Here is a 13,540-nt window from a genome sequence, read left to right on the forward strand (position 1 = left end):
CAATCCCCTACTCTTCTTTAATGAAAATTTCTTGGCTATCCTAAATTTTATAACTTCAGGTGAAGACTAATATCATTTTAAAAAGTTTTTATTTTTAATCTTGCTGAGATTTCTGTTAAACAACATTAAGTCAATACATTAATGTGGAAATAACTGAAATTTACAACATTTAGTCTGTATCCAGGAACATAGTACTTTTTCATTTATATACTCATGTCTCAGTACATTATTAAAAATGAGTTACATATTTCTTTTACATTTATTGTTAATATAAAGTTTATCTCCAAATAATTTTTTTCTTGTATTATTCTGATCGACATTGCCTTTTTTTCTCAATTTTACTATTGACTATTACTGAATTTATTATCAAGTATTACGGAATTATGGAAGAAGTTCCTAATCTTGGTCAGTGTCTCTCTGACTTAATGAAGACTTCTACTGGCTTCAGTACTTTTTACACTGATTCTCAAGGATTACCAAAATTAATAAATTATGTTATCTGTACATAATGATAAATTTTGGTCTCCTGCCAATAGCAATGCCTTTTATTGCACTGCCTAGTGCTCCTTGAACTCCAGCAAATGAAAGTGGTAACGGTGGATATTCAGAATTTAAGAACTTTTAATATTTTTAAAACTATCCTGATGTCTGTTAATTTAAGTGAGTTTTTTTTTATCATAAAGTAGAAGGACTTTTCTATATCTAGTTTACTAAGAATTTCTAAAAAGGCTAGGAAGTGAATTTTGTCATATCTCTTTTTAATACCAATTAAAACTATCATATGGGTTTTCTTTTTTTTTTTTTATTATAGTTTAAGTTCTAGGGTACATGTGCACAACGTGCCGGTTTGTCACACATGTATACATGTGTCATGTTGGTGTGCTGCACCCATTAACTCATCATTTACATTAGGTATATCTCCTAGCTATCCCTCCCCCGACCCTCCCCACAATAGGATGCAGTGTGTGATGATCCCCTTCCTGTGTCCAAGTGATCTTATTGTTCAATTCCCACCTATGAGTGAGAAAATGCGGTATTTGGTTTTCTGTTCTTGTGATAGTTTGCTAAGAATGATGGTTTCCAGCTGCATCCATGTCCCTACAAAGGACACAAACTCATCCTTTTTTATGGCTGCACAGTATTCCATGGTGTATATGTGCCACATTTTCTTAATCCAATCTGTCACTGATGGACATTTGGGTTGATTTCAAGTCTTTGCTATTGTGAATAGTGCCGCAATAAACATACCTGTGCATGTGTCTTTATAGCAGCATGACTTATAATCCTTTGGGTATATACCCAGTAATGGGATGGCTGGGTCAACTGGTATTTCTAGTTCTAGATCCTTGAGGAATCGCCATACTGTTTTCCACAATGGCTGAACTAGTTTACAGTCCCAACAACAGTGTAAAAGCATTCCTATTTCTCCACATTCTCTCCAGCACCTGTTGTTTCCTGATTTTTTAATGACTGCCACTCTAACTGGTGTGAGATGGTATCTCACTGTGGTTTTGATTTGCATTTCTCTGATGGCTAGTGATGATGAGCATTTTTTCATGTATCTGTTTGCTGTATGAATGTCTTCTTTTGAGAAATGTCTGTTCATATCCTTTGCCCACTTTTTGATGGGGTTGTTTTTTTCTTGTAAATTTGATTGAGTTCTTTGTAGGTTCTGGATATTAGCCCTTTGTCAGATGAGTAGATTGCAAAAATTTTCTCCCATTCTCTAGGTTGCCTGTTCACTCTGATGGTAGTTTCTTTTGCTTTAGTTTAATGAGATCCCATTTGTCAATTTTGGCTTTTGTTGCCATTGCTTTTGGTGTTTTAGACATGAAGTCCTTGCCCATGCCTATGTCCTGAATGGTATTACCTAGCTTTTCTTCTAGGGATTTTATGGTTTTGGGTCTAACATTTAAGTCTCTAATCCATCTTGAATTAATTTTTGTATAAGGAGTAAGGAAAGGATCCAGTTTCAGCTTTCTACTTATGGCTAGCCAATTTTCCCAGCACCATTTATTAAACAGGGAATCCTTTCCCCATTTCTTGTCCTTGTCAGGTTTGTCAAAGATCAGATGGCTGTAGATGTGTGGTACTATTTCTGAGGGCTCTGTTCTGTTCCAGTGGTCTATATCCCTGTTTTCTTACCAGTACCATGCTGTTTTGGTTACTGTAGCTTTGTAGTATAGTTTCAAGTCAGGTAGTGTGATGCCTCCAGTTTTGCTCTTTTGGCTTAGGATTGCCTTGGCAATGCAGGGTCTTTTTTGGTTCCATATGAACTTTAAAGCAGTTTTTTCCAATTCTGTGAAGAAAGTCATTGGTAGCTTAATGGGGATGGCATTGAATCTATAAATTACCTTGGGCAGTATGGCCATTTTCACAATATTGATTCTTCCTATCCATGAGCATGGTATGTTCTTCCATTTGTTTATGTCCTCTTTTATTTCACTGAGCAGTGGTTTCTAGTTTTCCTTGAAGAGGTCTTTTACATCCCTTGTAAGTTGGATTCCTAGGTATTTCACTCTCTTTGAAGTTATTGTGAATGGGAGTTCATTCATGATTTGGCTCTCTGTTTGTTTGTTACTGGTGTATAAGAAGGCTTGTGATTTTTGCACATTGATTTTGTATCCTGAGATGTTGCTGAAGTTGCTTATCAGCTTAAGGAGATTTTGGGCTGAGACAATGGGGTTTTCTAAATATACAATCATGTCATCTGCAAACAGGGACAATTTGACTTCTTCTTTTCCTAATTGAATACCCTTGATTTCTTTGTCTTGCCTGATTGTCCTAGCCAGAACTTCCAACACTATGTTGAATAGGAGTGGTGAGAGAGGGCATCCCTGTCTTGTGCCAGTTTTCAAAGGGAATGCTTCCAGTTTTTGCCCATTCAGTATGAATATTGGTTGTGGGTTTGTCATAAATAGCTCTTATTATTTTGAGATATGTTCCATCAATACAGAATTTATTGAGCATTTTTAGCATGAAGGGCTGTTGAATTTTGTCAAAGGCCTTTTCTCCATCTATTGAGATAATCATGTGGTTTTTGTCTTTGGCTCTGTTTATATGCTGGATTACGTTTATTGATTTGCATATGTTGAACTAGCCTTGCATCCCAGCGATGAAGCCCACTTGATCATGGTGGATAAGCTTTTTGATGTGCTGCTGGATTTGGTTTGCCAGTATTTTATTGAGGATTTTTGCATCGATGTTCATCAGGGATATTGGTCTAAAATTCTCTTTTTTTTTGTTGTATCGCTGTCAGTCTTTGGTATCAGGATGATGTTGGCCTCGTAAAGTGAGTTAGGGAGGATTCCCTCTTTTTCTACTGATTGGAAGAGTTTCGGAAGGAATGGTACCAACTCCTCCTTGTACCTCCGGTAGAATTTGGCTGTGAATCCGTCTGGTTCTGGACTTTTTTTTGGTTGGTAGGCTATTAATTATTGCCTCAATTTCAGAGCCTGCTATTGGTCTATTCAGGGATTCAACTTCTTCCTAGTTTAGTCTTGGGAGAGTGTGAGTGTCCAGGAAATTATCCATTTCTTCTAGGTTTTCTAGTTTATTTGTGTAGAGGTGTTTACAGTATTCTCTGATGGTAGTTTGTATTTCTGTGGGGTCAGTGGTGATATCCCCTTTATCATTTTTTATTGTGTCTATTTGATTCTTCTCTCTTTTCTTATTAGTATTGCTAGCGGTCTATCAATCTTGTTGATCTTTTCAAAAAACCAGCTCCTGGATTCATTGATTTTTTGAAGGGTTTTTTGTGTCTCTATCTCTTTCAGTTCTGCTCTGATCTTAGTTATTTCTTGCTTTCTGCTAGATTTTGAATGTGTTTGCTCTTGCTTCTCTAGTTCTTTTCATTGTGATGTTAGGGTGTCAGTTTTAGATCTTTCCTGCTTTCTCTTGTGGGCATTTAGTGCTATAAATTTCCCTCTACACACTGCTTTAAATGTGTCCCAGAGATTCTGGTATGTTGTATCTTTGTTCTCATTGGTTTCAAAGAACATCTTTATTTCTGCCTTCATTTCGTTATGTACCCAGTAGTTATTCAGGAGCAGGTTGTTCAGTTTCTTTGTAGTTGAGCGGTTTTGATTGAGTTTCTTAGTCCTGAGTTCTAGTTTGATTGCACTGTGGTCTGAGAGACAGTTTGGTATAATTTCTGTTCTTTTACATTTGCTGAGGAGTGCTTTACTTCCAACTATGTGGTCAATTTTGGAGTAAGTGTGATGTGGTGCTGAGAAGAATGTATATTCTGTTGATTTGGGGTAGAGAATTCTGTAGATGTCTATTAGATCTGCTTGGTGCAGAGTTGAGTTCAATTCTTGGATATCCTTGTTAACTTTCTGTCTCGTTGATCTGTCTAATGTTGACAGTGGCGTGTTAAAGTCTCCCGTTATTATTGTATGGGAGTCTAAGTCTCTTTGTAAGTCTCTAAGGACTTGCTTTATGAATCTGGTTGCTCCTGTATTGGGTGCATATATATTTAGGATAGTTAGCTCTTCCTGATGAATTGATCCCTTTACCATTATGTAATGGCCTTCTTTGTCTCTTTTGATCTTTGATGGTTTAAAGTCTGTTTTATCAGAGACTAGGATTGCAACCGCTGCTTTTCTTTGTTTTCCATTTGCTTGGTAAATATTCCTCCATCCCTTTATTTTGAGCCTATGTGTGTCTCTGCATGTGAGATGGGTCTCCTGAATACAGCAAACTGATGGGTCTTGACTCTTTATCCAATTTGCCAGTCTGTGTCTTTTAATTGGACCATTCAGTCCATTTACATTTAAGGTTAATGTTGTTATGTGTGAACTTGATCCTGTCATTATGATGCTAGCTGGTTATTTTGTTCGCTAGTTGATGCAGTTTCTTCCTAGCATTGATGGACTTTACATTTTGACATGTTTTTGCAATGGCTGGTACTTGTTGTTCCTTTCCACGTTTAGTGCTTCCTTCAGGATCTCTTGTAGCGCAGGCCTGGTGGTGACAAAATCTCTAAGCATTTGCTTGTCTGTAAAGGATTTTATTTCTCCTTCACTTGTGAAACTTAGTTTGGCTGGATATGAAATTCTGGGTTGAAAATTCTTTACTTTAAGAATGTTGAATATTGGCCCCCACTCTCTTCTGGCTTGGAGAGTTTCTGCCAAGAGATCTGCTGTTAGTGTGATTGGCTTCCCTTTGTGTGTAACCCTTCGTGTGCACTCAGCCTCCCAAAGTGCTGGGATTTATTAATGTCTTTTTATTTCCCTTGAATTAATCAGTTAAGGATTGGGATGGTATGTTCTAGTCTCCATAACAAATGTATTTCTCTGACCTCTCCCCACACTACCAGAAGCTTTCAATGCTCTGGAATTTGATGATTGACAGTTTGCACCTACTATATTTTCACTACAGGTGTATTTTTTAGTAACATAAAATTATTGCCTTTATTCCATTTTAATGCTTCTCTCCTTAAATTCTCTTTTCTCTGAAATTGATATTGTAAGCACCAGTATTACAGGGTTTGTATGATATACCTCTGATTGTTCTTTAACTTTTACCTTTTAAGTAATCTAGAAAAATTTCATTTCTATTTCTATATATGTATATATGGGCATAGTGTATAAATGTATGCAAATGAATTGGTATATATAAATGTATATGCAAATATAAATGTATATACATACATAGATATATACATACATGTATTTATTATCTACATATGTAAACTACATATATCTTTGTAGTATATAATTCTATCTTCATTTCATAGTCCTATATATTCTAACATTTTTAAGAGTTTCAGTTTTTAACTCAACCTTTTGGTTTTTTTGGTTTTTTTTTTTTTTTTTGAGACAGAGTCTCGCTTAGTCGCCCAGGCTGGAGTGCAATGGCGCGATCTCGGCTCACTGCAAGCTCCGCCTCCCGGGTTCACGCCATTCTCCTGCCTCAGCCTCCCGAGTAGCTGGGACTACAGGCGCCCGCCGCCTCGCCCAGCTAATTTTTTGCATTTTTAGTAGAGACGGGGTTTCACCGTGTTAGCCAGGATGGTCTCGATCTCCTGACCTCGTGATCCGCCCGCCTCGGCCTCCCAAAGTGCTGGGATTACAGGCGTGAGCCACCGTGTCCGGCCAACTCAACCTTTTAAACTCTTCTGGTATTTGTCAATGTTTATCTTACTGGGATTAGCCTTTTTCTTTAATGTTAAGTCTTATCTAAGATATTTTTGGACTGTTAGCTTTACAGGCATTTTATTTTCCTTTTCCTTATAATTAAAAGATATCATGATAGGTACAAATGGGAATGGCAGAAAGACTTCAAAAACAGGAGAAGATGGACAACTTCTACAGGCATCCACCTATCTCTTCTTCAGTGAGTTTTCTAGTCCACTTACCTCCAAAAACCATCCTGGGAGTCAAAATCCCCAGGAATCATAACCATGCTATACTTGGGCATAACTGAATGATACACCTGATTTCTCTTATTATTCAGCCTGTATAAGAAACTACGTTTTCAAATCTATGGTCAGTTCCTTTCAGGTTAAGCAAATTCAGACTACCACCTGGCACCTTATTCAATTTAAACCTATTATCAACAAATTTTAAGCTGCCTTAAATGTTATATGTATCACTCTGCTTTTCTCTAGATTCCATTATTAAGCCTCTGATATGAAAACACGAGATACAAAGTCCCTAGGGATTTTCTGTACCCCAAACTGTTTAAAAGCTCTCTCTCTGGTAAGCTCTAATCTTTGCTCTCTTGTTTACTTTTATCAATTTGAGGATTAGTCTGAAGGTAGAGTTCTCTCAACTTTTTAAGCATCCATTGTTTACATCTCTTTACAAAGTTAGTGGTTTACAAGACTAGATAGTTTACTTGATTAATGACAAACCTGAGCTTCTCAGGTTCCTCTACAAGCAGCAAAGCAGGTTCTTAGGTACAACTCTTCTGTGGTGACCACAGTTCCTCACTGACAAGAAAACTCAAAGCTATTTGAGACTTTGGTTGACACAGTCACAAATTATTTGGTTAGATGAAAAAATTAGAATGAAAGTAACATTAGACACACCTGCCTTATTTTGGGATGGAGGTGGGTGGGGTTGGAGGGAAGCTATTGTTGTATGTATCTCCCTGCTTTTCTTTCTCAGTCCCTCAAATACACTAAAACAAATCTGAGCACTATTTAATCTTTATTTGATCATTTAAAAGGATGTTCTGAGATCATGGATCACTACTATAGGTATACCTAGAATCTGGTGCTAGAGAAAAATAAATGTGTTAGAGTTAGCTAACTGTCACGATGATGAACTAGTAAGGCAAAATGGATGCAAAAATTCAGACTTTTTTTTGTATTTCAAGTCACATAAATTAATAGTAATTAAGTAAATTATGGATGAAACTAAAGTCATGCACACATACATCCGCTGAAAACAACAGGAAAGGACTCAGATTGTTTTTTGTATATTTGCTCAATGTTTTGAGAAGAAGCTAGAATACCAAGTGAATTTTTATATCTATAAAGAAGAAAGAAAACTAAAATGAAGCCTATTGGTAGGTCCATACCATTTTCATACATTCTAGGGGAGAAGGTAGTAAACAAAGTTTCTGCAACCATGAGTGATGCTTAGAGGAAAATTAAGTCACTAAATGATGCCAGGACTGATTATTCTACTGAACTTTAAAAGCAAGAGATTGCAGTCTCTGAGTCCAAAGTGGTTTCATATGAATTACCACAGTTGTGGTTTACTCTTGAAACTATAACCTATCAAATTAGAAGCAGGCAAGGCCTATGCTCTTAACGGTTCCACTTTCTACTGTCCCAGTTAAGTTATGTCTACAAGCCCAGTGTATTTTTCTTCAGTTAAACTGTTATTTGGATGAGTAGAATACAAAAGCTACCGTTATGTTGGCCAGAGAAGATTTTTGTTATGATATAAAGCTTAACGAAGTTGCCAGTCTTATGTTTATTGTACATATGAAGACTTTCACTGTAACTATTTTTATCAACTTCTGATATTTTATTATCCTGGTTACCAGTATGTAATACATAACTATAAAGAAGAAGTGTACAGACTGCATGAGTACCCAAGCTTTTTCTACCCTGCATCTCCAGATATTTTATTGACTTTAGAACCCTGCTGACACCCATTTTTCTAGGTCTACAGTAGCCTGCTATTATAGAGCTACAAAACGTTCCGTTTCTTCTCTTCTTGATTGTGGAATGCCCTTTTAGGAAACAGGTTTGGCTAGCCAAGATTTTCCCATCAAAACTGAAAAGTTAGCTGCTCAATTTTACTAATGCTTTATGTATTATGCTTTATTCCTTAATGAACCTTTCTCAGTGGCCATTTTTATAATATAAAAATATTTAAAAAATAAAGCATAAACAGTATTTGCTCTTTAAGTAATGCATCATAAATGAAACCATGCCACTAAACAACCATATCCTGTTTGGGCAATGATGACATCAGAAATACATGTTTATCATCTGCTTTGGACAACTTAGCATGTTTTTGGCCCAAGGCAAAGTTGAACTAAAACCATTTGCAGTTGTCCCAAACCAAGATAACCACACATTTCTAAAGTAATTGATACCTAAAAGAACACTGCCTTTAGATCACAGTGCATGATCTAAGCATGCTAATTCTTTAAAGGTTGTTGAAGTTTATAAAGCATATATATCTACTGGACCTCCTCCAAAGCTTAACATAAAATAATTATATTTTCAGCATGCATAGAAACTATAATAAAGTTGGCACTTAGCACAATCTTTCGTAATTCTGAAATTACTTCTCTTGCCCAACTGAAAGAGAAGGGGAAAACGGAGATTCCTTATATGTGAAAGTGTGATAATAGCAATATGAACTGTGAAAATACTGTCTTATAATTTGGAAGGCACTGAAATGAAACAAACCATTTTACTTTAATTTTTTCCTTTAGTGTTTAAAGAAATAATAATTTTATGTATAGATAACTAAGGTAAATAGAAGACATATAATTTTCAAATTAATTGTTAAGACATATCCAGGGAATCCAAATAAATGTCACTAACTTTGTCTTGCAGTGATATAAAGCATGTAATTGGCCTGGGTACTACCCTAGCTAGTAAGTCCAATCACAGTCTGCAACTATAGCCAGAAGAATAGCTCTTCACACTATATATGCCAGCATAAAAGCAATATGAATTAGTTTTGTTTACAAATAAAACTGGATGATTTGAAACAAAAAAGGTAAATATTTAATTAGAAATGAGCTTAATAAAATAAAATCAGTAAATGTCAGATCTAGAGTAGGGAAACCTACTCACTTTAAAAAAAAGGAAATAAGGAAAGGAAAACAGAAGTCATTTCCCAAAGTTGATGCTGAAGGTAGATCTGACTCCCACTTCAGGGGTGATCATGATCCTCTGCACATCACTACTGTCAGACATAAAACCACTGACTTAGAGATTTCAGACAACATTTAAAGAACATGAGAATAGAACCAAATAGCATAGGCACTGCAGTGGTTGTTCTATTTCTGTAAAAAGGGAAGAATGTACTATACCTCCATTCTTTCTTGTTTAACTTCATCAACTTCGTCATCTTCAAACATTGCTAAAAGTTCTCCTGTCTGGTCAATAGAGTTGAGGAAGTCCTGAGCAATTTTTTGTCTTTTGTTCGTATTATTGCTGCCACTCAATTTGTCTTCATGAAGTCAAGGGAAAGAAAAAACGAAATGTTCTCAATAGGTTTACATTGGCACTAATTATTACATGTATTAAATATAGTATACCAAATTCAGAATTGGAATTCTCTGAAAATAATCTTAAAAATAATTCTTGCATCTAAAATAAAAGTCATACAGAATTAAATCATTTATTCATGTCACAAATTAGACTGAGAGGATAGAACCAAATGATCATTTACCAAAATAAGTGTGAAAGGGCTAATTAAATCCCTTATAAAAAGCAGAGAGTGGTGTGCTCAGATTTGGAAAAAGAATATTGCTCTACAGTTAAACACCTCTGAAATGAAATGACAATACAAAAAATGATGAGTAAGGATATGCTAGGCAAATACAAGCTAAGAAAGCAGAACTGGTAACATTAACATTAGAAAATACAGTTCAAGACCAAAAACACTAAAGGAGGCAGGGTGAAATAGTATCTAATAATAAAAGGAATTTTAAATAGCCATAAACTTTTATGTACCAAAATAATAGCAAAATGAATAACACAAAGGAAATCTTAATAAAAAGCACAATTACTGTGAGATATCCGAATATATTTTTCAAAATTTGACAACTTAAGGTTACAGAAGATTTAAAAAATATTTATCTCTAAGCACATTAACAACTATATACATATAAGAATCTATATTATTCTCTTAGGTCCTTAGATCATTTTTCTTCATTTTTATCATTTCTTTTAAATTTCTACATCAGAAAGTTTTATAAATATCTATAAATTAAAATATATTAAAATGATACCACATATCATTTTTGCTTGATTGTTCTTTCCCATTTCCTTCCCTTTTATATGATCAAACTCCAACTAAAGATCCTGTAACTCATACTACTACTACCCAATATGTATTCTCCATGCTCATATATCCATAAAAATACATTCATTTATAGAGCTGTTTTATTCATTTATGCTTTTTAGAAAAGGGTTCCTATGATATTCCTTCTATTTCTTTCTTGTCTTGCACTTCATGTTTTTTTGTCAATTATGGAGAAAAATTCCTCCAAGTCAACGGTAAAGCCCTGATTCTTTAATGGTTGTGTAATATTTGACAGTATATACGCACCACAGCTTTCCAGCCAATCCCCTATTGATGGGCATAAACTTTGTTTCAGGTTTTTGCTACCCCGGGGAAATGCTGTAATAAACATCCCATCCATATGGCATTCTGTGTGGTTGGCTTAATGTTTATGGTATAGATTCACAAGGATGGAACTACTGAGTTAAAAGGTACAAACATTTTAATGGAGGTTAAGAGATTGTTTACCAGTGCATTAACCCCTCAAGTTTCCAAGAGTAATGAGGAATGCTTTTCCTCTCCATGAGAAAAGTCTAATAAATGTAAAGTGATATGTCATTGTGATTAAAATATTTAATTTCCCTAATGAATCTAAACATTTTTTTCCCATATGTTTGCCAGCTATCTGAATAAGTCTTTCTGTTAATTGTCTATTTTTATCCTTTGCCCATTTTCAACTGGGTTGTCTTTTTCTTAACAATTTAAAGGGCTCTTTTATATTACCCCTTTGTTATCTGAGTTAAAAATGTTTATCCTAGTCTTTCATTTGCCTATGAATTTTAAAGCATCTTTTGCCATTAAAAAATTTAAAATTTGCCAGGTATAGTGGCTCATGCCTGTAACCCCAGCACTTTGGGAGGCTGAGGCAGGCAGATCACCTGAGGTCAGGAGTTTGAGACCAGCCTGACCAACATGGAGAAACCCCATCTCTACTAAAAATACAAAATTAGCCGGGCGTGGTAGCACATGCCTGTAATCCCAGCTACTCGGGAGGCTGAGGCAGGAGAATTGCTTGAACCCAGGAGACGGAGGCAGCAGTGAGCCGAGATTGCTCCATTGCACTCCAGCCTGGGCAACAAGAGCAAAACTCCATCTCAAAAAAAAAAAAAAAAAAAAATAAATAAATAAATAAATAAATAAATAAATTTCTATATTGTCAAATAAGTTCATCTTTTTTTCTTATAACTTTTGTTTGAGATGACTTCTCTCCACTCACACAGATGGAATGGATCCTATCAGATATCTATTCTTATTTAAATCTGTAAAGGTTCACTTTGTGGCCAATTTTACAATTAAGTTTTGTAAATGTTCTGTAGATATACTGAAAAAAAATTCATAGACATTCTATTCCAGATAAATACAGGTCTAAGCATATCTTGCTATTTTGCTGATTTACTATTTAGTGCTTATGGGTCTATTATGTTAAAAATTGTGTCTTCTATAATTATTCCTCTTTATCCTGTTTTTTTATTATTATTATTCTCCTTTATCCTTCTATAACACATTCCTCTTACCCTGTTTGGGCTTTTAATGTTAAATTATAGCTTGCATGATGCTAATATTGCCACTTCTGCTTTCTTTGCATTTGTGTATGCATTTATCTACCATTTATTTGTTCATCCCATTATTTATAATCTTTCTTTATCTTCAAGTTTTATTTTTGTGGTTGTTTATAATCTGTCTCAATGTAAGAATTTAATCCATTTCATAATTAGTGCAATGACCAATATATTTCATTTTTATTATTTTCTCTTGCTTTATGTTTGGTATTTATTTCATATTCTTGTTTTTTCCTTTTCTTCATTTTTAGTGATTTGGCCATGTTGACAGTCCCTCCATGTCTTCTCATTGTTAATTTGAAATCGTAATATACTTTTCTATTTTGTTAATGTTTACCATCCCTTTTTCCATTTTCTTTAATGTTTACCTCGCTCTTTTCTGGTTGGACACATTGCTTGAACATATTTTAAATGACAGTTTCCATTATTATTTAAAACAAGGTATCAATTATACCCCTACCAAGAGGTAACGTTTTCCCAATAAATCAACTTTTTCTTCTAATATTTCCCCCTTTGCAGTATCAAGAGACCTTCAGAACACTTTCATTTTCCCTATCTCAAGTGATCCATCCGCTTCAGCCTCCTAAAGTGCTGGGATTACTTATAGGCATGATTTTTAAGTATCTTTTTCAGTGTCTATTGTCCATTAGTCAATCTTCTTTGTAGAAATGTCTATTCAGACCCTTTGCCCATTTTTAAATTGGGTCACCTGTCTTTTTATTGTTGAGTTGTACCTATTCTTGATATATTCTATACAAAAGTACCCTATCAGATATATAAGAAAAATTTTCTCCTATTCTGTGGTTTGTCTTTTCACTTTCTTTTTTTTTTTTTTTTGAAACGGAGTCTCACGCTGTTGCCCAGGCTGGAGTGCAGTGGCGCGATCTCGGCTCACTGCAAGCTCCGCCTCCCGGGTTCCCGCCATTCTCCTGCCTCAGCCTCCTGAGTAGCTGGGACTACAGGCGCCCGCCACCGCGCCTGGCTAATTTTTTTTTGTATTTTTAGTAGAGACGGGGTTTCACTGTGGTCTCGATCTCCTGACCTTGTGATCCGCCCGCCTCGGCCTCCCAAAGTGCTGGGATTACAGGCTTGAGCCACCGCACCCGGCCTGTCTTTTCACTTTCTTGATGTTGCTCTTTGAAACATAAAAGTTTTTAAATTGATCAGTTAATTTATTGGTCATTGTTTTGACTCTGAAACAATTGATCAAGTCCAATTTTTCTATTTTTTTTCTTTTGCTGTTTGTGCTTTTGGTGTCATACATTCAGAATGCTTTGCCTCATCCAAAGTCATCAACATTTATTCCTGTATTTCTTTTTAAGAATTTTATAGGTTTGAGCCCTTATATTTAGGTCTATGATCCATATTGGGTTAACTTTGTGTACTGTGTTGTTGTAGGTGTCCAAATTCTTTCTTTTGTATGTGGATATCCAGTTGCTCCAGCAGTATTTGTCAAAATGGCTATGTTTTCCCTATCAAATTCTCTTGAAA

The 13,540-nt window shown here is 35.3% G+C and overlaps 1 protein-coding gene across 5 annotated transcripts in view; it reads right to left on the reverse strand.

The window, feature by feature from the left end:
- Positions 1–13,540, reverse strand: part of SUPT3H (SPT3 homolog, SAGA and STAGA complex component) — a 527,431-nt gene that overhangs the window by 162,477 nt on the left and 351,414 nt on the right. For all 5 annotated transcript variants that reach the window (XM_050788261.1, XM_050788262.1, XM_050788263.1 and 2 more), the window contains one exon: positions 9,514–9,653. In XM_050788261.1, the coding sequence (XP_050644218.1) occupies positions 9,514–9,653 (140 nt within the window). The remainder of the gene's footprint in view (positions 1–9,513; positions 9,654–13,540) is intronic.

Source organism: Macaca thibetana, chromosome 4, assembly GCF_024542745.1.
Source record: "Macaca thibetana thibetana isolate TM-01 chromosome 4, ASM2454274v1, whole genome shotgun sequence".
In the NCBI taxonomy this organism is placed as follows: Eukaryota; Metazoa; Chordata; class Mammalia; order Primates; family Cercopithecidae; genus Macaca; species Macaca thibetana.